The sequence below is a fragment of the Aptenodytes patagonicus genome, chromosome 17 (genome assembly GCF_965638725.1).
Source record: "Aptenodytes patagonicus chromosome 17, bAptPat1.pri.cur, whole genome shotgun sequence".
NCBI classification, from domain to species: Eukaryota; Metazoa; Chordata; class Aves; order Sphenisciformes; family Spheniscidae; genus Aptenodytes; species Aptenodytes patagonicus.
The window spans coordinates 11,420,929-11,442,045 of NC_134965.1; the positions used below are offsets into that span (position 1 = coordinate 11,420,929).

Consider the following 21,117-nt stretch of genomic DNA (forward strand, 5'->3'; position numbering starts at 1 on the left):
TTAAGGAAAGAAAAAGGCTAGAAGACTTTTTAGAAGTCATATTTACGTAGAATTCATTATAGCCGATACTGCTGCATTGAGACTTAAAATTCCAGCCTCCTACCAGAGAGCTGCTGGTCTGACATGCTACAGTGGAGATTTTATTATTAGGTTGAAATACTTCTCTAGTAAAGGAGAGAGTGGAAATTGGTTTATTTCCAACAGGAATTAGGTTAGTGTTCATATGCTAAGCGTTCCACTGGTAGCAGCTCTTCCCGGAACAAATGTTCGTCATTGATGGCAGCAGGTATGCCTAAGGAGAATTAGGAATATACATAATCCCTTTTTCTCTCTGCTCTCCTGCTCCCTCCTCCCCCTGATTTTGGTTATGTTGTATGCCATCGCAGTTTATAACAACCCACAATCATCAGTCTTGTCTGTGATCACCACAACTTCAGAAGCTGAGCAGAGCCAAGACAGATGAGGAACATTCAACGAAACGCTAAAGTCTTCAAAGAGAGATGGCAGCGGCTTGCCAGGCAGGACTGCCAGTAGGTTGGAGAGGACTGTCATCCCTCAACTACTGCAGTATGTTGAAATGAACTGTTACTGTCTGGGATTTACTCCCAAGGTGAGCATGCTTGAATAGTGAGGAAGAGGCTTGCTCCGTTCCTTATCTGTACCCTAATTACTTAGGAAAGGAGTTGATCCTGTAGAAAATTTTGTTTAATTGTAGGACTTGTAACTTACTTTATTGTTGTCCCTTGTGGAGTGGCACTGTATGTGCCTGCCCGCTCTTGCCCGCTCTGTGTGAAAGACGTGGTTTTTACAAGTGAGCAGGAGATCTCACTAACTTCCTTTTTCCTAGCTTAGTGTTCAGAATGCCTGCATTAATCTGAGTAACCGCAAAATGAACTTCCAAGTCTGAATCTCTTGTTAAGATACTTGTAGCTCGGTTTGTTTCTCTTCTGGGTTGTACTTGTGTCTAAATGGCATTGTATGGCTTTTTAGAAAACTTTATCTGATGGGGTAGATTTCTCCTCGTGTCCCAAGCAAGAGTCAGCCTAAAGCAGTTTCCTGGGCACATGCTGTGGTTTTTTCTCCCAGGTATTTGATAATGCCATAAACAAGTAATTACTAATCCAGTGAACTATTAAAAGTCGATAATGGTGAAGAATAGAGAGAAGACTGGCTTTCTGACAAGCTGGTTTACCTTAATTAAACTGGTGAGTGATTAATATGGACAGCTGATCTTGTGGCTTTAATTAGATGCATTTAGAGTTTTGTGTGAAAAAGAGATGTCTCGAACCGTCCCACAGGTTAATGGCAATACAATACTCTTATCACAGGCATGTATCTTTCAAATGGCTGGGTAGATGGTTAATAACACGTTTTAAAGCTTGATTTGAAACTTCTCTTAATGGGTTATTAGAAAATATGCAAGTCAATGCCTATTTTATACAAAACTGAATTTTAATAAAATGTTTTTTAAAAAGAGATTGTCCAGTGATTTAATCTTGCAGTTTAGGTTTTTACATTATAAATAGATTGCAGAAAGTTAAATTTTAAAAGAGTGTTTCAAGGGGATTTAAAAAAAATATTTGAGCTGTAGTCTAGATTTTCTCTGGTGTTGCTAGAAATCCAAATGGTGTTATGCTACTACCGTGTGGAAGCTTGAAAGAGGAAAAGAAACAGCTTGCTTCCACATCCAGGCAGAATGCAGTGTAAAATGTATGCTGAGTCCTGGACTAGAAGCAACCTTTTCGTAATTTATGCTGCTTTAAATAATTGTATGGTGTGTAAATATGAAAAAGAAGGAAAAAATCATGTGATTCACCATGTGTCTCCAAAGACTAAAGGAGAAAAAAATTAAATTAGGAAGTATTGAAATTACATTGCTAAAATGCAGCTTTGTCAACTTTCTGTTCAGGAGTGACTTTGCATTTTCACCAGGAAAGAGGAAAAGCATTTGGTGTTTGTAGTCTTACTTCTTTACTTGGACTTGACAAGTTGTACTTAGCTTCTCTCTTTTTGTTTCCTACAGTTATTTTGTAAAAAATAACTTTTTTAAACTGTTAAAAGATAACAGTAACACATTTTTTCAATGTGACATGTCATGTTGGGGCTCTGTGAGGCAGGATGAAGGTAATTTGCCTGAGTTTTTGAAAGGATTCTGTTAAAAGGTAGCAGAGCACTGTTAGTAGACCTTCACACCACAATAATTGTTTGTTTACTGTCTCCAGTAACAAGTACACATTTGGCTAGAAGAGTCCACATAAGCAATTTGCAAATACTTTAGAGTTCCTCATTAATAAACTGAGTATTTTTTTAGCCAAGGAGTGACAGAGTGTTCTAGTAAAGGTAAGCAGCTGCTGCTGGTAAACCTGAAGGCTGGGTTTCTCACGTTTTTCTCATTGTTTCAGAATCCACGGATAGTCGAATCTTTTTCTGTTTCTGTTGCTTTCAGCAAGCGACTAAGATGGCAGAAGCGGTCGAGGTTCTGCTTTTCCATTGTTCTACAGAGTTGTTGTAAAATGAACATTGTCGGCCCCTTGTTTGATATTATTATTGGTGCAGGGAGCCCGATAGGACTGTTTTGACTTCCTTGTACAGCAGGCAGCACAACGGCCGGGCTGAGACTGCGTCTCACCTCTTCGCATATCTGACTCGGTGAATTCAAAGGCAGCAGTGCCACTTGCAAGACAGAGTAGGTGGCTTTGATGCACTGTAGCAGAAATGACCCGTGCCTTTACTGGCTTTTCTGAAGATTTTAATAACATCAGAGAAAAAGTGTTTCTTTTGTTCTGATTATCTTCCTAAGCTTTGTAAACTAAACTGTTTCTTGTGATACACTATAGATCAACTTTTGCGAGGTGTTAATTTGAATTGGTCTGTGAGGGCTGAGAAAAGCGAGCCTTTTGTCACGAGGCTTATTTCAGCTATACTTAGCTCTTTGTCTCAAGTGGAAATTCTTAGGGGTCTGCAAATCAGAAAGGTCAGCAACTGTAGTATTAGAAACACTGATAGATAGTGCATGAAAATGAGACCTAACCTCTAAAATGAAAATTGACCTCTAAAATGAGAAATGAATCTCTATTACCCTTGAACAACACCCTGATGGCATTTCTAAATCCCTCTAATTTTGTACAATGTACTTTGTGTGCATCTCTTTAACTAGTGTAGAGAGGGAGTCCTTTTAAGGTGAATTCTTTAGAAAGCACACATCATTGACTCCAATGTAAATTTTAACAATGGCTTTGGTGTCAGCAAAGGTAGCTGAATAGTAACCGCTTTCGAAGCTCTTGCCTTTGGACACGTTCTGCCTTGCTCTTTGTTAGCGGTTGCAGATTTTAAGCTCTTGCGCGCTCAGGACACAGAAGGGAGAGTCAGTCTTCATCTGCTCCCAGCCCTCCGTGAACACAGCTTGTGGGCCTTGGCAAACCGCGCGACCTCTGCGTGCTTTTCGTGTGGTTGGTAGTCCCTGGTTTTGACTAGGGAGTCTGACGGGGCTGGTTTTCATAGCAAAGCTTTGTTGAGTTCAGAAACACACGTGTGCGGGAGCACTCGTGGCAAGCATCGCCGCTTCGTTCCAAAGACAAATAAAAATGATGTTAGCAACTTTCTTCTGCTTACTATTGCCCGTTGTCCACTTTGCACATAGTTTGTCTTCCTGGTTCCAGCTTTTGGTAGGAGCAGCTCGGAGTTGGTAGTTGAGTTGCAGACTGCTGGACGTGGTTGCACTTCGTTGCAGGTTGGCAGTTGTGTTCGTTTACGTGGGAGACTGAGCTTAGGTTTTTGAAGTTCAGGGAAGATGTGAAGAGGTGAAGGAGGGAGAGCAAAAAAGGATATGTTTCAAATCAAAGCCTTTTGATGCTGAAATTGCCTGACTCAAACTCTTGTCTTCACACATCAGGGCTTAATGCTGATAGTGATTTACTTACATTTCCTAGTTAATAATTAGACATTGGGAGACACCATATATCACTCCTAATGGAATATATGGGGTCTGATGAGAGTTTTCTGTTTTGACTAATAAATTTTAACCAGAATCGCCAAGCTTAATGAAATATTACAGCTTTGGAAGTGGTTTAAGTCTTGTGCTGTGAAAACAGTGTTGCTTTATTCAGTAAATGAATTTATCATTCATTCTGTATCCTGAGCCCTAGCTGGCTCTGGAACATGGGCTGAATGCAAGACTCTGAACTAGAAAGCGGAAAAACTAATCAAATCCTTAAAGACCAAAGGCAGCGAGGCAGGTCTAGACTGACTTTTTCAGTGGTAGCCTCTGGCTACATCCACTTTTATTTTAGTAACCATTGTTAGCATGATTTATAACTTTAGCTTTAAGACGTACACTATTTAGATGTAATAAGATGCTTCGCAGCTTTTATTTCTATTCCGTAACTTCCCTCTTGTCCCTGCTTTTTTTTACTTCCCCCTCGTCTTTGTCTCCCTCTCCTCTCCCCAGGAGTGTCCCCAGTCCTGCAGTTGACGCTGCATTGAAAGACCGTTTCACTGTCAGCCCCAAGGTCAACAAAACCATCTCTGCCTCAACTAATGGCTGATCGGCTGGTGGCCTAGTTAGTGCAGAGGAGACGACTGTGTGCAGGGTTTAGTCTTCGACTGCTGCACAAAGCTTTTCCCTGCTAATTCTGGTGAGAGGATCCTCTGTGCACAGAGGAGAGGACGTGCCCCCCAGCAAGTAAGGGGATCCCTGCTGTCGCCATGCTAAGTGGCACACAGTTCAACTCCTTGCCCTTCACAGCTGTCACGGGAAATGCTGCCTTGCCAAAAGGAGAGTGATCCTGTCCAACAAGATCCTGCCCACTTCCCAGGTACAGCATTAGGAACCTGCCCCAAAACGCATCTTGTTCTAACCAGTGTGGACGTAGTTGTAAGACCTTGGCGGCACTCCTTAGTCTACCTGTCTGTGGATTTGGTGGGCTACCAGGAAGAGCAAGTCCTGCTGAAAACGTTTTGCTGCTTAGTTCTCTGAGTGTAGGACGTCTGTGCATTACTGTCTTCTTGTGCCTTGGCCTCTGCCATTGCTACTCAGCAGTTTTTTCTGTGCATCGTGCCAAGGAAGCAAGATAAGAGGAGACAGTAAACACACCTTATTGCTGGTACAGGAAGAAACCACTAAAACCTTGCTGCACCGTTTCTCGCTGCTGTGAAAACCCTCCCTCCCACCTTGCTTTTGACAGAATATTGACTAGAAACCAAGATCCCATTTCTTCTTAGCCTTAAGGGCAGCTGTTTACAGAGTAGCGGTGTTACATAGGTTTACTGTGTCGTATGTCTGTGTAACACTGGATTTGGATCTTGTATTTAGCTGCCAGAAGTGACTGTGATGAAGTGGGAGAGATAAACTGATAGATTGTGTGCCAGAAAGATGTTGGGAATCAATCAGATAAACAGGGCAGAGAAGTAGCTTGCTGTTTCCTAGTGATAATAAACCAGTGGCCTCTCTTCCTGGAATTCTTAAATATAATTGCTGCAGTAATAATCTCCAAAAATAAGTAAATAGAAAAAAAGTCATGGCAGGTTTTTAATTATGCTTGAATCGCTCTTTTTTTTTGTAATATGATGTATACCTTGAAGGAGAGGAAAGATGTGGACAGGTATAAATATTACCTCTGTTGCTTGAGTGTCTCTTATTTGAAAATAAAAAAGGGTCATAAAATGATACTCAACTACCTTTATGGCATTTTTCTTTTGTGGGGTGCACGCCTTTTCTCTCCCTCACTCCAGTAGTGTAATTAAGTGATCAGAAACTATGGGGGTCAGCGAGTTTCTCACGTAGCACTGTGCCCGGGACAGCTTTTGGTGTCAGCTGCGCTCGGTGGGGCAGCATCAGTGCCTGGGAAGCCGTCTGGGGGCAGGCTGCTCTGAGCACAGTCATAGTCAGGAGCTAAGCTGTGCTCAGAAATGCCGTCGTCTCACTTGAGCTGGTATTTCCTTATACACATCCACGGCTGCCGGGGGGATGTGGAGCTTCTTTCTTGTCCTCTTGCCTTGTCTGTGCGTGCTGTCTTGGGCCAGGTGAAGACTATAGCCAGGACCATGGCTGCTCCCCAAGCTCTGCTTTCCGTGACTGTTACCATACCTCGATTGACCATTGCAGTCCAGATCTCCTACTTGAGCAAAAGTATAGGGTGGAGGAAGAGCATCATTCATCCTTTCTTCTCTAGCATCTTTGTGGAATTGCCTGGTCCTTCTGGTTTCTAGGTGGGTCTGTTTCAGGTCCTTTCTGAAGTGAAATGTTGGCACCTAGAAAGCAGTCTGTGCCCCTCGGTTTTGGAGGGTTTATTTCTGTTCTTTGTGTTAATATGTTGGCTAATACCCAAGGCACAGCACGTACAATTTACAGTGAGTGGTGATAAACATATAGCACTGGTCAAGCATCCAAAAAGGCTGTTCACAATATTATTTGGCTGCAGGAAGCAAAAAGGACAAAACCTAACCCTCAGGACATGAAAAGAAATAGAAAAGCCTGCTTGAGCATTCCTGCTCTAGCTATAAAAATTCTTTTGCTGTGCTGTTCCTCAGAGCGAGCGTTACTGCCCAGCAATACTTGATTTCTGTTTGGTGAAGTGTTTCAGTTCCCCCCTGCCCTCCCCACTCAAAGTGTGGGACAAGACCTGTGGGGCAGAGGTCTTCCTGCAGATCTGCCTGCGTTACATCTCTTGCCCATGGGAGTTGTGTACACAACAGCCTGTGAAGATTCAGGCCTTTTTTATCCTTCCAAAAGCCCAAGGAACAGTACCAGCCTCTGAAATACAAGCCGAGTTCTTCATTTTGCCCCTCTGGGTGAGAAACGACCATCTCGTGTCAGGCTCAACTGCTCACATCCCCCCAGGCTTGTCACCTATTTGCCCTCTGTGGGATTGTACACTTTGCTCAGGGCTCCTGGGACGAGCAGTTACCGAACGGTTGGCCCATCTGACAGTCCCAGAGGGGGCTTTGCAATGCCCCCAGGGATTCCAGTCCTTGCCGTTGCTTAGACTGAAGATCACCAGTTTGCTTTGCCCATGTGGGGCTCCTTGTGCTTGGACCATGGTGCTGCCAAGTTGTGCTCCTCTGGCTCTGCATAACCTTTTAGATTCTCTTCAGATAAATGACATGATGCTACATGTCACCTAAATAAACCATGATGTTTTGAAGGGAAGGTTATGTTGCTCCTAGATTCATCTGAAATTAACTTACATACAGAAGCTCTTTGTAGTGGCCTTCAGTGTTATGCCCCAGTCACATATTCTGTGGGGACCTTTTTGGAAGAGGGGGATGATCTACAGTTACTTACACTTTTAGCATAAGGTTCTGCTTCCTTGCTTGAACATTTTCAGAGACACCAGCTTTTTCCCTTGGAAAACTCTTTTGTACAGAGGAAATGTTAAAAAGCCTTGGTTCTTGGCTTGGGGTTTTCTAGGGAGTTTAAAAAAAATGAGGCATACAGGTTCCCTTGGGAACTTGGCAGCTAATTTCTTAAGTCTTCTGAGAAACCTGTGAGCCTGTTTGCATTAACATGTCTTTACTGTGCTTTTAAATGGGATTGTTGTCTTTCTTCTAGCTCCTTCGAGAACTCATAGAACGTAAAACCACTTCGTTGGACCCCAATGACCAGGTGGCAATGGGCAGGTAAGTAGGAAGTTGTCTGTAACATCACGAGCTTCACCCCAGCACTGCATTCCAGTCCAGAAGTGCAAAACTACTTGTGGGCTTCCAGTCCAGTTCATTGTAGAGGGCAAAATTTTTAATGACTCTGGAGAAAGCATCTGGGTGTAAGAAATTGCATAACAAGTTATTAAAACAGTATGACATTAGTCAGGAAAGTCATCTTCTGTAACATATTCCTTAGTTATGGATCACACTGTCTGACTCCGAGTTTGCCAGCTTTTGAGCTGTGCCCTGGTTTGTCTGCGATCCCCTGAAGATACTTTCCAGTTGTAAAAGGCTTGTTCCGGACTTCAGATATCTCTGTCTCTCAGTGGTTCAGGCAGCGCAAAGGGAATCCATAGAGGGGTGCCTTAAGTGACCCCCACGAGGGGGAACTAGACAAAGTGACTGCCCGCTGCTGAAATTTGGCCTTTTCTCATTATGAGCTCTGATTTGTCATTGTTTTAGAGGAGCAAACCTTCTGTCGTGAGATCAGTTAAAGCAATTTGGTCTATGCTCTCTCCCTGCTGTAAGAAAAGATTCTATACAATTAGAACGGTATCAGGGAATGTTTTCTGCATGCAGAAGTAAAATATAATTCCATGCAGGGAAGCTCTTATTTCTCTGTTTAATTATATAGTTAGAAAATAAAGAATCTTCCAAATACCACTTAATGAACAGTGTACATTTAAATAGCCATGGGCTATAATTTAGAGAAGTGTAAAAGCAGAGGAAGGCTGAAAATGCTGGAGTAGGGCTCTCCGCTGAAAAAGTGCTATGGGGGTATGCATATGGGGAGGGGGAGAAAATGCATTAGGAAATTTTGTGATTGTGAAATAACTTTTATCCTCGTAAAATATTACCCAAATTTTAGTGCAATGTGTCAAATTTATTTTGTGTATGTCTGGAATGCTATGGAAAGCTATTCACTATAATTTAACATGATATAGACAAAATTACATTTAAGTGGTGATTACATTGTACATTTATCTGACTTTACAATAAAATAGATTACAGTAATTAAGATTATATTAAGATTGCAGTAATTGGATTTTGCTAGATTTTTTTCCCTGATGTTGAGTTTTCATTGTATAAATCAGGTAAGATGACGCTCGTTTTCGTAAAAAAATATTTATAACTAGTAGAAGTTTTCCCCTGCTGAAAACTTCTTTGACTTGATGAAGTTCTGTTTGAGGAGTTGACCTCTCCCTTCTAAATACAGTTGGGGATCAGACAGCACTTTCTGAAAGTGTTTATTGCTTTTCTTTCTTTTGTAGTTTTGTGTAGTAATAGTTGGAGCATTATATAGGGCTTCTTGCTAGATTTGCCAGGTTTAAGTCGGAGATGGTGGGGAGAAATACTTGCTTATAATTTTCAATATACTTTGCAAAACTGAGGGAGGGAATAAATTCAGAGCAGCTACTGCATCATGATAATTCTGTTCATGAAGTTAGCATAACCTGTCTCACTTAAAGAATCAGTTTAGGATGGGGCAGACCATCTATTCTGTTACGGGCTTTCTATATGCAAAACAGAAGTCATTCTAGTGATCGAGGCTGAAACAAAAAAGCAGTACCTGTAAAGACATTTTTTACAGATTTTAGCATTTATGTTTTGTGAAGATTTTATTTTTAATTCTAAAGATTCTTAAAAATATTCAGTAATGAAGAAAGAATGAAAAATGGAGCCAAGCTTGTGGCCTCCATGGGTTTCCCAGCAGGTAGAATATTCTCACTGAACAGCAACTGTCTCATCGGGATCAGCAGGTCTGGTCTGCATGTCCCGTTGTGGCTGGAGTCGGGGGGAACACTTATTGTTTAAATGCCACGTCCGTGGAGTGAAGCAGTACCCCGGGCACTTGAAGTTTCATACTTGTTTTCCTGAGGTTCTGATCTCCTTCACTTGCGTAAATACAATAGGTAGAAGGGCTGGGAAGCGCCTCAGACCCCAGCGTACCTAATGCTCGTTGTCCTAGCGGCTCTGAAAGTTGTGTAACTGTCGTTTTGCATTCCTCAGGCAATGGCTGGCCATCCAGAAGTTACGAAGCAAAATAAAGAAGAAAGTGGACAGAAAAGCCAGTAAAGGAAGGAGAATCCGGTGGGTATCAGCTTCTGCAAGAAGTTCTGATTTTGCCGAATGAAGTCTGACTGCGCTGGGTTGGCTCTGGGGTGCATTGGTAGGCTTATTCATGCCTTTTAGGGCAAGATGTCTTGCTCTAGGGCATCCACTGGGGTATCTTAATGTTTTTTGAGCTAAGGGCTTGGTTGGATGCAGGCTGTGAGCATTGCCCAGATTAGTCTTGGCCATAGTGTTCATTGATCTCAGAAAACACTGGAGGGAGGTGTTCAAATGTTCCTAAGCGATTGGGGGCCGTAATTTCTAGTGAAAGCCAATAAACACCTCTTGTGTGATATATATTTAGCTGACTAAAACGTGGATAGCAGCTCCAGGGGAAGATGTGCAGAAATGCCTCAGTGAGGTAGATGTCTATTTCCCACTGACTGTCAATTGGAATTTGGTGTCTAATCTCTCTTTATTTTTGTAAGTCCCATCACAGCTTTCTTTAGTTTCAAAGCATTACACATCCTGACTCCTGGATCACTAATTTGGGTTGATCTCTCCCGTTGTGTTTCCACTGGAAGAATCTTCCACGCGGTAGAGTAGAAAGGGAAGCAGTCTGGAGAGGATAGGGTTTTTTTTTCCCCTTTGCAGAGCAGATATATTAGTCTCCCTGAGTTTAGCATGACTGCATGATTTGTAGTAGAGGAGGTGTTTGTGGCAGGGAGGCATGCTGAAAAGCTGCACCGCTTCCTGAAAAATCCGCAACATTAACCATCCTTTTGTGAGTAAACTATAAATCGTGAGTTTAGATGGCATCTGATAGAAAGTCAGTGGAGTCAGTCTGGGTCAGGCCTGGCATAGCAATTTTTAAGATAGATGTCATAAGATAATTTATTAAAAGAGGGAAGAGCTACTTTGTTGGCCTGAAAAGCCTATAATTATTGACTATCAATATTCTTTTCTGTCAGCATCACACATAATTGGATATATTCATGATTCAGTCAAAACTACTGACAACATCACACAACTGAGTCAGACTCGTAAACCTCCAGGAATAATGGGGAAGTCTCTCATTGTGTGCAATCTGTGCGCTTCAGCATTCCTGAGAGATCAGCTATCTCGCCAAGTCAATTGCCTCTTAGATCTTAGGTGCCTTTTTTTTCCTCTTTAAATAAAAGTTGCACTGACCCTGCAGGGAAAATATCAATAAAAGAAAAAAGTGTCATTGTCTGTGTTTAGGATTAACATGCAGTTAAGCTCCAGCATCTTTTCAGAATAGTCCAGTAGAGCCTAAATGGGTGTTTTTAAATAGTTGGTTCTTCCACTGAGAGACTCGGTGTCACCCCAAGCAGATCACTTGTCCTCTGTTCTTCCTTTTCCTTCTCTAAAATTGGGGCAGCAGCACTTAGATTTGTTTTCGTGACGGACTTTGAGATCCTGGAAAGCAAACTATCACATACTAAGTTTCATCTGTCTCCATAATTCTTCCTTTTTAGCAATCCTTTAGCAAACCTTCAATGTTATAGCATGTGTGGATGAAATGTGCTAGTTTATTGTAGGGTCTGAGGATCTTCAAGTGCTTCCAAAAGCAGTCGATCTTGTGCTTGACGTGAGTACCTGTCCCCTTCATAGGCAGGGAAATTGGGGCACTAAGAGGGGAAGCAAGCTCATCCTGAAACTCCACAGTCGAGCTTAAGAAACCTGGTGCCTAGAACTCTGCTGTCCCTCGCTGGGACCTGCCTTTTCTTGAGGTAGATATGGAGGAGTGATGTGTGCACACCTATTTTTCATGTCAGTGATTTCTGGTCCTGTGCTGCATGGGATGTCTTTCTGTGAATGAAATTTAATATTTTTATCTGCTAGACTGGGATTTTTAAAGTCCTGATTTAAAAAATGTGACAGTAATTAGTTCTGGACAAACAACTCGTGTCAGAGAATTTATCAGAATTGCTAAGTCCCCTTGCCACTACGCAGACTGTCCCTGTATAAGCTTTGATCTGTATGAATCCATCAGTTGTTAATGTCTCATGAGCGAACTATTTCATAGTCCAGCCTATTGACCTGTTGTTTGTTGCAGTCCAAGCCCTGCACGGCTATGTCTGTTCCCTGACTCGATCATTACAGCGTTAGACCAGGGCAGTTGCTTCCATTACGAGTGACAAAGACTTGATTGTGCAGAGAAGCCCTTGTGTAAGGGTGAGCGTGTGCTGTGCCTGAAGAGCCATTCTGAAATAGTCTTGTGAGCTAAAAATCCCCTCGAGGGAATGTTCCTGCATAAGCAAACAAAAGGGAGTGCAGAGGTGACAGAGTGGAAAGGTGATTCTGGGCAAATGCTTGTGAATCCTTTTGCCTGCTATTTGTCAAGCGCTAAAAATAGCAGCAGCTTGGATAAAACATTTCAGACTTGGGTCGGCAGCATGGTAGTGTACACCAAGAGCCGTTGGTTTGGAATCTCCTGCCCTTAGACACTAGGGTTTAAAGCCACCTTTTCATTCAGAGTTTTTCAGTATTCTGTTAAATGTTATATGTCAGGTCCTTGAATATAAGTCGTGAAAAGCTACTGCAAGTTCCTAGCCCAGCGTGGAAAGCAGGAAGGGGATCCCGTATCTGGAGGTGCAGTACAGCTTGCAGAAGTATTTTGGTGGATCAGAAGCTGAGACAGATGCAGCACTGTATCGCCTTTGACATGCCCCATCTCTTCTTTGCACAGATCTTTTTCCTGTCTCCTTCTTTGCCTGTTTTTACATGCTCCATTTGTAAGTTATTCAGGGTAAGGCTTTCCAACTATGGGTATGGCTAGCAGAGTGGGATTTTGATATCCTTTAGGGCCCTAGATACCACAGAGCAAGGAAGAAGCGATAGCAGATGGATGCTTGAGAAGGTCTGATGCTCTGACGCTTCTGCTGCCTGCAGTGGGCTCTTTGGGCACAAATTCCAGAAGGTGATTAAGACACCAGCTGAACGGAAGGCTGAAAACGAGTTCTTGTTTCTCTGTCTGACTTTTCAGGGTTGTCTGTCTGGGAGTCTGATTAGGTACTCGCACACAATTAATGGCTGCTGTATGTCCTCTTTCTAGCTGTGATAAAAAAGGATTTGCTTGCTATTCAGTTCATTGCATCATCTGATTATTCTTGTGTCCGTGTTATAAGAAAGGAGGAGGAGGAGGGGAGGGAGGGGGAATTGCCAGCTACAACTAGTGACTCATTAGATATCAGCCACCAGGAAAACCAGTGTTTTGCATTTCAGGGGCTGGTATGTTTCTAGTCAAGCAGCAACGTTTCCTTTTCATTAATAGTTACTAATGCGCTGCCTGCTTATTTCCTGCACTATTCAGGTATCATGTCCATAGCAAGCTGGTGAGCTTCATGGCACCTATTGACCACTGTACAATGAATGATGATGCCAGGTGAGTAATAGATTAATTATGTTTCTCAAATGGCTTCATGACAGCATGATATTGACCTGTTCTTCAGTCTGTCGCCCCCTCCATTTCTTCTTATCAGTTAACCATTTGTCACTGGCATCATAGCCTGGGTGTCTCGGTCACATCTGTCCAGGCAGTCTGGCTGAGCTTTCAGTCTGTAATTACTGTGACACCAAACAAGAAATTTTCATAAATCTCAGTACCTACATTTTGATTCCTGCTTTAGAACTCCTCCAATTTTGAAATCTTCTAGTTTTATGGAATTATTTTGGAAATAGACAACTAAGTTATCTGGAGTCTTCAGGTATAATCGAAACTTACAAAGAACTTGTCTTTTAACAGAAATGGCAACTGTTTTAAATTCTGGTTAGTATGCATTTTCTTAAATCAGATAATAACTGGAAGAGTTCAGTCAAGATTTACTCAAGGCCTAAATGTTGCTTGTGTTTATTTAAAGAGTGAAGAATTTTATTGGAAGACTATAATGTTTTAATGTGCTAATTAGTAAAGAAAATATCAATGAGGTTTTGTGCATAGTTACTAGATAGTTTTTCTACATATACACCCATATTTCTTAAGTATTACATTTTTAAACTAAATCTCAAAATGCTGAGCTTTTTGTGGGAAGGAGGTGGAATAATTTTTCCAGTGAATGGATGTAGGCGGCTTGAGAAACATCTTTCCCCTGGGTTGTGGAACATGTTTGTGCTTTGTGAGAGAGAGATGTCATTTGTCTGTTTGCAAAATGGAAACCAAATACCCGCTGTTCTTAGGCTGTTGCCTTTTGGAGTATTGCACAGACTTCTGGATGAGAGCTCTCCAGTAAGCTGGCACTAAGATGTTTTGTGTCCATAATAAGACCTGTGCTGTTTCATCATGCATCTTTCTCATAGTTTCTTTGCTCTTTTTTTCTTTTTTTCAAGTGAGAAAACTGCTCTGATTTCTGAATATTGTCTAGATCCTCTCGCCACAAAAATAAATGTGTTGGATGTGTAGGATGAAAGCTATGCCTCCAGCCATATAAGGCGGTCAGTTCTGCCACCCCCTTACCTGGATCATAGGAGTGGCTCGGGCACTGTGAGATTAGACATACACACTTTTGTTTATTTGGCAAATAAATCAAGTGCGTTTTTGTTTCTGATATGCAGGGCCTGAGCTAGCAGCTATCTGTGCTTCCCAGCTGGCAAGGACTTCCTTATCTGTATGGAATTGGTGTCTTTGCTGTTTTGGATAGCCCCAAATCAAACATGGGGCAGGATAGACACACATTCCTAGTAGAGTCACGCCATCCTGTAGAAATGGTTCTGGGATGTGCTGCTCGTTTCCCACATCTTTTTGTCTGAGGGTAATTAGCAGGTGGCATATGTGTGTTTACGAAAAACCGGTTCATACCACATGCATTAATAATACACATGACTCTAGTATTTCTCTATCTTAGTATTATGTCTAGTTGACTGGTATGGTGGGTTGACCTTGGCTGGATGCCAGGTGCCCACCAAGCCGCTCCATCACTCCCCTCCTCAGCAGGACGTGGGGGGAAGAAAATAAGATGGAAAAAACCTCGTGGGTCAAGATAAAGGCAGTTTAATAAAGCAAAAGCAAAGGCCGCGCGCGGAAGCAAAGGGAAACAAAAGATTTATTCTCTATTTCCCATCAGCAGGCGATGTCCACCCACTTCCTGGGAAGTAGGGCCTCGGTACGCGTAGCGGTTGCTCCGGAAGACAAATGTAGTAACGAATGCCCCCCTCTCCTCCTCCTCTCTCTTAGCTTTTACTCCTGAGCAAATGTCATATGATACGGTCAGTTTGGGTCAGCTGTCCTGGCTATGTCCCCTCCCAAGATTTTGCCCACCCCCAGCCTAGTGGTGAGGGGGGAATGTTGGAGAGACAGCCTCGATGCTGTGGAGCACTGCTCAGCAGTAGCCAAAACACTGGTGCGTTATCAACACCTTTGTCGCTACCAATTCAAAGCACAGCACTATGAGGGCTGCTATGGGGAAAATTAACTCCCCTCTCAGCCAGACCCAATACAACTGGCTACTACTTATGCTTTGAGAATTTTGAATGAGGTTAGGATGTCTGTCATTTTTTGTGTATAGTAAATATTGCGCTGTCCTACAGGTTAGGCAGGCACAGAGACTCCTGCTCTGTCCCCAGAATGAAGGCAAGCTCAGCTTGCATGGGGTATGTGTGAGGGGGAGGAAGGTGAAAAAAAAATAGTAAGATTGATTCTAATAATCTAGGAGTTATACTATGTTTGCTGTCCCCAGAGGTGACATTGCCTCCTCCTTTGCAGTCCACCGCACTCACTTGTGTTCTAAAAGTTGCATAGAAAATGCTTTCTGTAAGCCAAAATCCTCCAGCAAGTCAATGCAAACGTGAAGTGCATCGAAACAGCTGGGACAGTGGAGTCGTTCTGCACAATAGCCTTCTTGGGCCTCAGCTACACTTCATCTGGCTGCCATCTTCATAACCCTTATTCCCCTCGCTTCTCGCGAGGCACCTTGAGTCCACCACAAACTGCACGGGGTCTGGCTGACCCTCAGAAGCTATTACAGCTAATAGGATGCTATCTATGTTATGCTGTGTTGACATAGTTATCATTGTGGTAGGGACAGAGTGTTTGACATTTGGTTTACTGAAAATGTCTCCTGGGGGTTTTCTCCACATTGAGCGGGTTATTACAGCGCTTGCATGTTTTACTGATTCTTTGGTGGCAGCAGTGTGGCAGCAGCTGCTGCTGCTTATTGTCTGACTGCGGGAACTTATTTCTTACATTAAGTTTATTAGTCACTTTGGAGGCCCGCCATATTTTCTGTTAATGGCATTTTAGTCACTTATCTCCTGATGTTGCTTTAGCCGTCTAGAGTGAGACTGTCGGTTGATGTGTTCGCACACCAGCAAGTGTGCCTGAGGGTCATACCATGTGGGCAGCTGTACCCCATTCTGCCAAGATCAGGCTTTCAAGCAAACCCTGGACATGGATGGGGCAATGCTGGAATCAGGCTGGGCAGGTTCTGTTCCTAGTTCTGCCGGTGGCTTCATGGGTGACCTTGAGCAGGTCGCTCTGTGTTTCTGTGACTCCGATTCCCCTTCTGAGCCACGGAGGTCTGCTGTTGAGAAGTGCCTGTAAAAAACTGGTTTAGAAATAGTAATAGTAGTATTTCATTTTTTAACACACAGCTTTTGTTTTAGACAAGACACAGATACACAAATAGAAGCCTAAGCTTTCCTCGCTGCTTGCCAAAATGCCTGCTGGTTAGCTGTAACACAAAGAATATGCCTTACCTTTGCCTATTGCAGGCATTACAGTCTTCCTTAAGCAGTTTCTCTGCAGCTTCCTCCCCACGGGATGTGCTTGGGCATTGTTTAGTCCTCATGTTGAGCTTAAATTTCCCTCTGCTGTAATTTAGGCCCATTATTTCTTGTCCTGTTCAATGTGGGCTTTAAGAACAGATTCTTATTTCCTCTTTGCAGCAGCCCTTCCACATTTGGGTGGGCATTCTTGCTTTGCACACTGAAAACCTGGGCATTATTTAGCTTAGCTTCCTTCCTTTCCTCCCTAGTTTACACCATTTATGTTTTCATCGAGACATAAAACATATTCAAAATACTGGAGCGGCCGGTGTCTGAAAATTAGGCCTCTATAGGTGTTTTGGTTCAACTCTCCCAAAATGAAGATATCTGCTGCTATCAGTCATTTTTTTGAAAATCATAGCCACTCTCTAGGGGTCACTTCACATCTCTGTTTAAAATGCCCCTGCACTTGCCATGGGCCATAATACCTCTCTAGCAGCACATAGCCATACCGGACAAGGCAAGAAGAATTCAACATCTGCTTTAAACTGCAGGTGAATTAAAAAGAAAGGACCAGGCCTGTACGCATGAGAGGGAAGCAGTAATGATAACAGCTTTCCTTTGTGACAGAAGGTAATTTTATTGTTTGCAAGTGTGAATTACTAGATTGAAAATGCAAGTATACACTTCACAGTGATGTGATCATGCTCTGAGCCATTTTTTTTTCTGCTCAGGCACTTAAAAGGCATGACCCCAAAATAAATACACATCTGAACAACGGGGCGCTCTGTGTTGTAGTGTGAGAAATTTTAAAGTGTCAGTGAGCTGTATATAAAAAAGGGTTGTAGAAACAGAGCTGGCAGAACATTCTCCTTAGGTTCTACCAGTGGCTACAGTGGCAGGTAGATACCTGGGAAAATGCCAGTAAATAAATATGGATGTGCAGATATGGATGGGCAGAAGCTTGGGGGGATGGTGTGGAGTCCGGGGGGTGCGAGTGGTGGAGTAGTTCTGGTTCTTCTTCGGCTGCGCCAAGTCCTCACTCCCCGTGATGAACTGCACAAGCCCTTTGTCACTGGGGCAAAAGCAGAGGGGAGTTGTCTGTGACTCTTTCCTTCCTTTGCTTGCTCTAAGTGCTTTCGAAGGCATGAGTCTGTGTAGCACTGTAATACCTTGCTGTTTTCTGTGTATTTAAATAGCTAATGCAGCCTAGGAATACATTTGGGGCCTGATTCTCCTGTACATTTAAGCCATTTTACACTACTCTGGCTGTGCAGAGAGACCTTAAAATAGTGCAAGGAACTGCTAGCACTCACCTGAAGGTCCCTGTGTGGTGGTGTCATGGCTGTGGGACACCCAGGACTTTTGGGGATCTGGCACATCAAGTTTATCACTTGCCACTGCTGCTGGCTGAGGAAACAAAGAGCAAATGCATGTGAGGAGAAACAGCCTGAGCGCTGCATGGAGAAGGGGATGAACAGTCACTCCAGAATTGTTTTACAGCCTGAATTTGAGAAAAGAAACGTACAAGTATAATAACTGCCTTTGTCAACATCACTGCCACATTCTTTCTTATTCTTGCTGCTGGTTGGAATAATAGCATTCGTGCAGGCAATTAATCTTCCACTTGCCAGTTTTTCATGCACCCTACGCATGGGCATGGCTGTTTAACCTTGTGCTCACATATATTATGTTGTAATGTGTGGGACACTGGTGGCCTCGAGCCCTCCTCTATTTTAACCCCTCTTTGGTAGTATTTTAAAACATACACTGGAAAGTGATTTTTATGGTTATCTTGGGGTATATGTTTATAGACTTAAATACGTTTATTGTACTCTTGGGCCAAGGTTTTTCTAATCGGTCCAAGGTCATTGCTATGTAAATGGGCCTGCCCTAAGACAGGGAACCTGAAGGCGAAAGCTTGAATGTAAGTGTGCTGTGGTGGTTGTCCAGAGGGGAGGGTAGCGGTCTCGGGCAGGAATTACCCAGGATTAGAACAGGGTTGATCTCTCTCTGGTTGTGATTTCGCCTGGGTTTGAGGGTGGCATCACGTGGGTGCCACTTACTGGACTTTGCTTGAAATACACTTTTCCCATCTTCATGAGCTAGGGTACTTCACTGATCCCATTGCTCCAGTATCTAGCGTAGTGTAATCTTTAATATAATCATCCTTCAGTACCACCATGTTCAACAGAGCTGGGAAGATGCCAGTCTTCTCTGTCTTACACTTTGGGAAATGAGGCACAGAGAAATGATAGCCCGTATCTCCAAAGGCATTTGGGTCCAGAAGTCCGTGAGTCAAGAGCCTCAGTGACTTGCCAAAGGTGACAAAGCAGATCTGGGCCAGAGCCATAGTTGAACCCAGATCTTTGGTGCAGTCACCTTCAGCTGGCCTAGCTCTGAACAGTCTCATGTTTTCAGGAGATCAGACATCTCTGCACTCACAGAAAGCTCCTGTGCTAGGTAGATTTACTTCTTTATGGGCAAACTGAGGCTAGAGATTGTGGCTGAAGGCCTGCATGTCCATGGACAAGCGAGCATATTTTCAGTTTGTGCAGAGTTGCCCTATCTGCAGGAGTTGATCCTATAAACAGCCTAGTTGTGGCAAGGTCGGGTAAAGTCTGTGTTCCTGGGAAGATCTGTGTGTGGATTTTGGTTTTGTTATATCTCTCTGTCAGCTTTGATATATAGATCTTCAGATCTCTGCACTGTACGTGTGTGTGGAACAGAGACTAAACACAGACACTTTAAAAAAAGGTCTAATATCAAATTACTGCTAAGTTTGATGAACATCGTTATTTCACCTCTGGAGGACGGTAACTTGCAGGAGAGACGTTCTTTAAGGACACACATGTTTGGTCCAAACACCTTTATCTCCCAAGACAACTCAGGTTATTCTGACAGGTAAAACAAGATTGTGCAAATATGCAACAGTGATCTAATCAGCTGGAACAACAGCAATATTTTAACCGGCGCTACCTTTTAACAGCATCATTAAGGGCTCTCATTACTCTTTTATTAGAGGCTCACTCTATTTCTTATCAGATTACAGAATGAACATAACTCATGGCACTGATTTGATCTCTTGTTAAAGAGGATTACAGCTTTGCATTAACTTGGATTGACACGGTTTATAATTTGCTGTTGATACACATGCTGGCGGTGTCACATGTTTGACCCCCTCCCCACAGCACTGCTGAGGAAAAGGACACCCATACATCATCATTAAAGATGGCACCCAGTGCAGAAATGGGAGGCAAAAGGAGGCTTTTCTGCAGTAAAGTCAGGCAGGACAAAAGAGACGTGTTCTCAAGTGCAAGCTGAAATTCTAAACGGGGATTTCTAACTGGGTGAACGTGGGGGAGAATATATTGGCTTTTAGATAGGTTGCTTTTTACCTTGGCAAATGGTTCTTCATTACGGAGGAGGACTTTGCATCCGTTATGAGCCAAATTAGAGGGAAGAAGATGGCTGTAATGGGACTGCGTCAAACCATGCAGTTCCACCCGCAACATGAGGCACAGAAACCTTTCCAGGAGCTGGGGAAATTTCCCCTGCTCTTCTCAGACCTCTCAACATTGTGATTGTCACCAGTTAGTGAACTGATCCCTGCCTTCGGGCAGTATTGATCATACACCACCAGCTGATGGTGGTAGTTTAGCCAGATAACCTATTCGCCTCTGGTGGAAGTTACCTTATTGTCATGTCCCTGCTTTGGAGGAACCCCAGGCAACTGGGGCTTCAAGCTAGGGATGCGTGTCCATGTTGTGGCTCCCTTCTTCCAGCTCCTGCGTACTGCCCATGCGTTGTAGGGCTGATCACAGTGTATTTCCTCTGCTGCTTTTGTTTTTTTAGTATGTGGTAAAGTGCTGACCAGGTATTTCCAGTGCACCGTACTTAGCATTACTATATAGATACCTGTATGTATATACATACGTATATAAAAGTCTCTCCACACCTATGGTGGTACGTTTTGTGTTTGACTTTGGAAGTGCAGACTTGCAAGGCAGCAGAACTGGGCTCAGGGCAGGAATCGCTGCCTAAAATCCCACGGCCAAGTGCAAGAAATTAAGCCCATGACTCCAGCAGTCCCGTTGGCTTCAGGTCATGCTTGGGAGAAGAGCATCCAGCCCGCTCTTGTTCTTGCATGAGCACACCAGTGCCTGCTGGGAAGCTGAATTAAGACACAGATTATCCAGCTGCCAGTGAGGTTTGGATTAGAGCATTTCCCTTGGATTCAGCCAGGACGTTGTGTATTTTCCCAATCAGCATTCTCACTCTTGGACTTAGTACAGTTGCTTTGTCACAGTGTGTCTTGCTGCAAGCAGAGGGGGGTACGTAGTAGGAAATCCTGGTATTAAAAGATTAATTTACTTATATGACATAAGAATTTAATATTTAAAAAAAAATAATAAAAAGTTGGTGAGATACCAGCCTTTAACTTAGCTCACTTTGTACTTCAGGTATTAAAACACCATGAGACTAGATTAATGGAGGAATTTGGGCTCTGCGATTGTCAATCCAGTATGTTCACCATGACGGAAGTCCCTGAAAGGAGGCAAAGCCCTTCTTTCTGGAAGAACTAACCAGCGGCTTCTGTGCTGCGTGGCACAAACCTCGGGTGACTGTGTTGGTGCGAGAAGAATTATTCTAAGTTTATATAGACGCAGCCTGGAAGAAAGGTTGTGCTGCTTTGTGTTG

General features: G+C 43.1%; 1 protein-coding gene across 1 annotated transcript in view; it reads left to right on the forward strand.

The window, feature by feature from the left end:
• AATF (apoptosis antagonizing transcription factor) overlaps positions 1-21,117 on the forward strand; it is a 57,316-nt gene that overhangs the window by 26,875 nt on the left and 9,324 nt on the right. Inside the window, exons 9-11 of the mRNA XM_076354500.1 lie at positions 7,550-7,617; positions 9,652-9,732; positions 13,031-13,102. Of these exons, the coding sequence (XP_076210615.1) occupies positions 7,550-7,617; positions 9,652-9,732; positions 13,031-13,102 (221 nt within the window). The remainder of the gene's footprint in view (positions 1-7,549; positions 7,618-9,651; positions 9,733-13,030; positions 13,103-21,117) is intronic.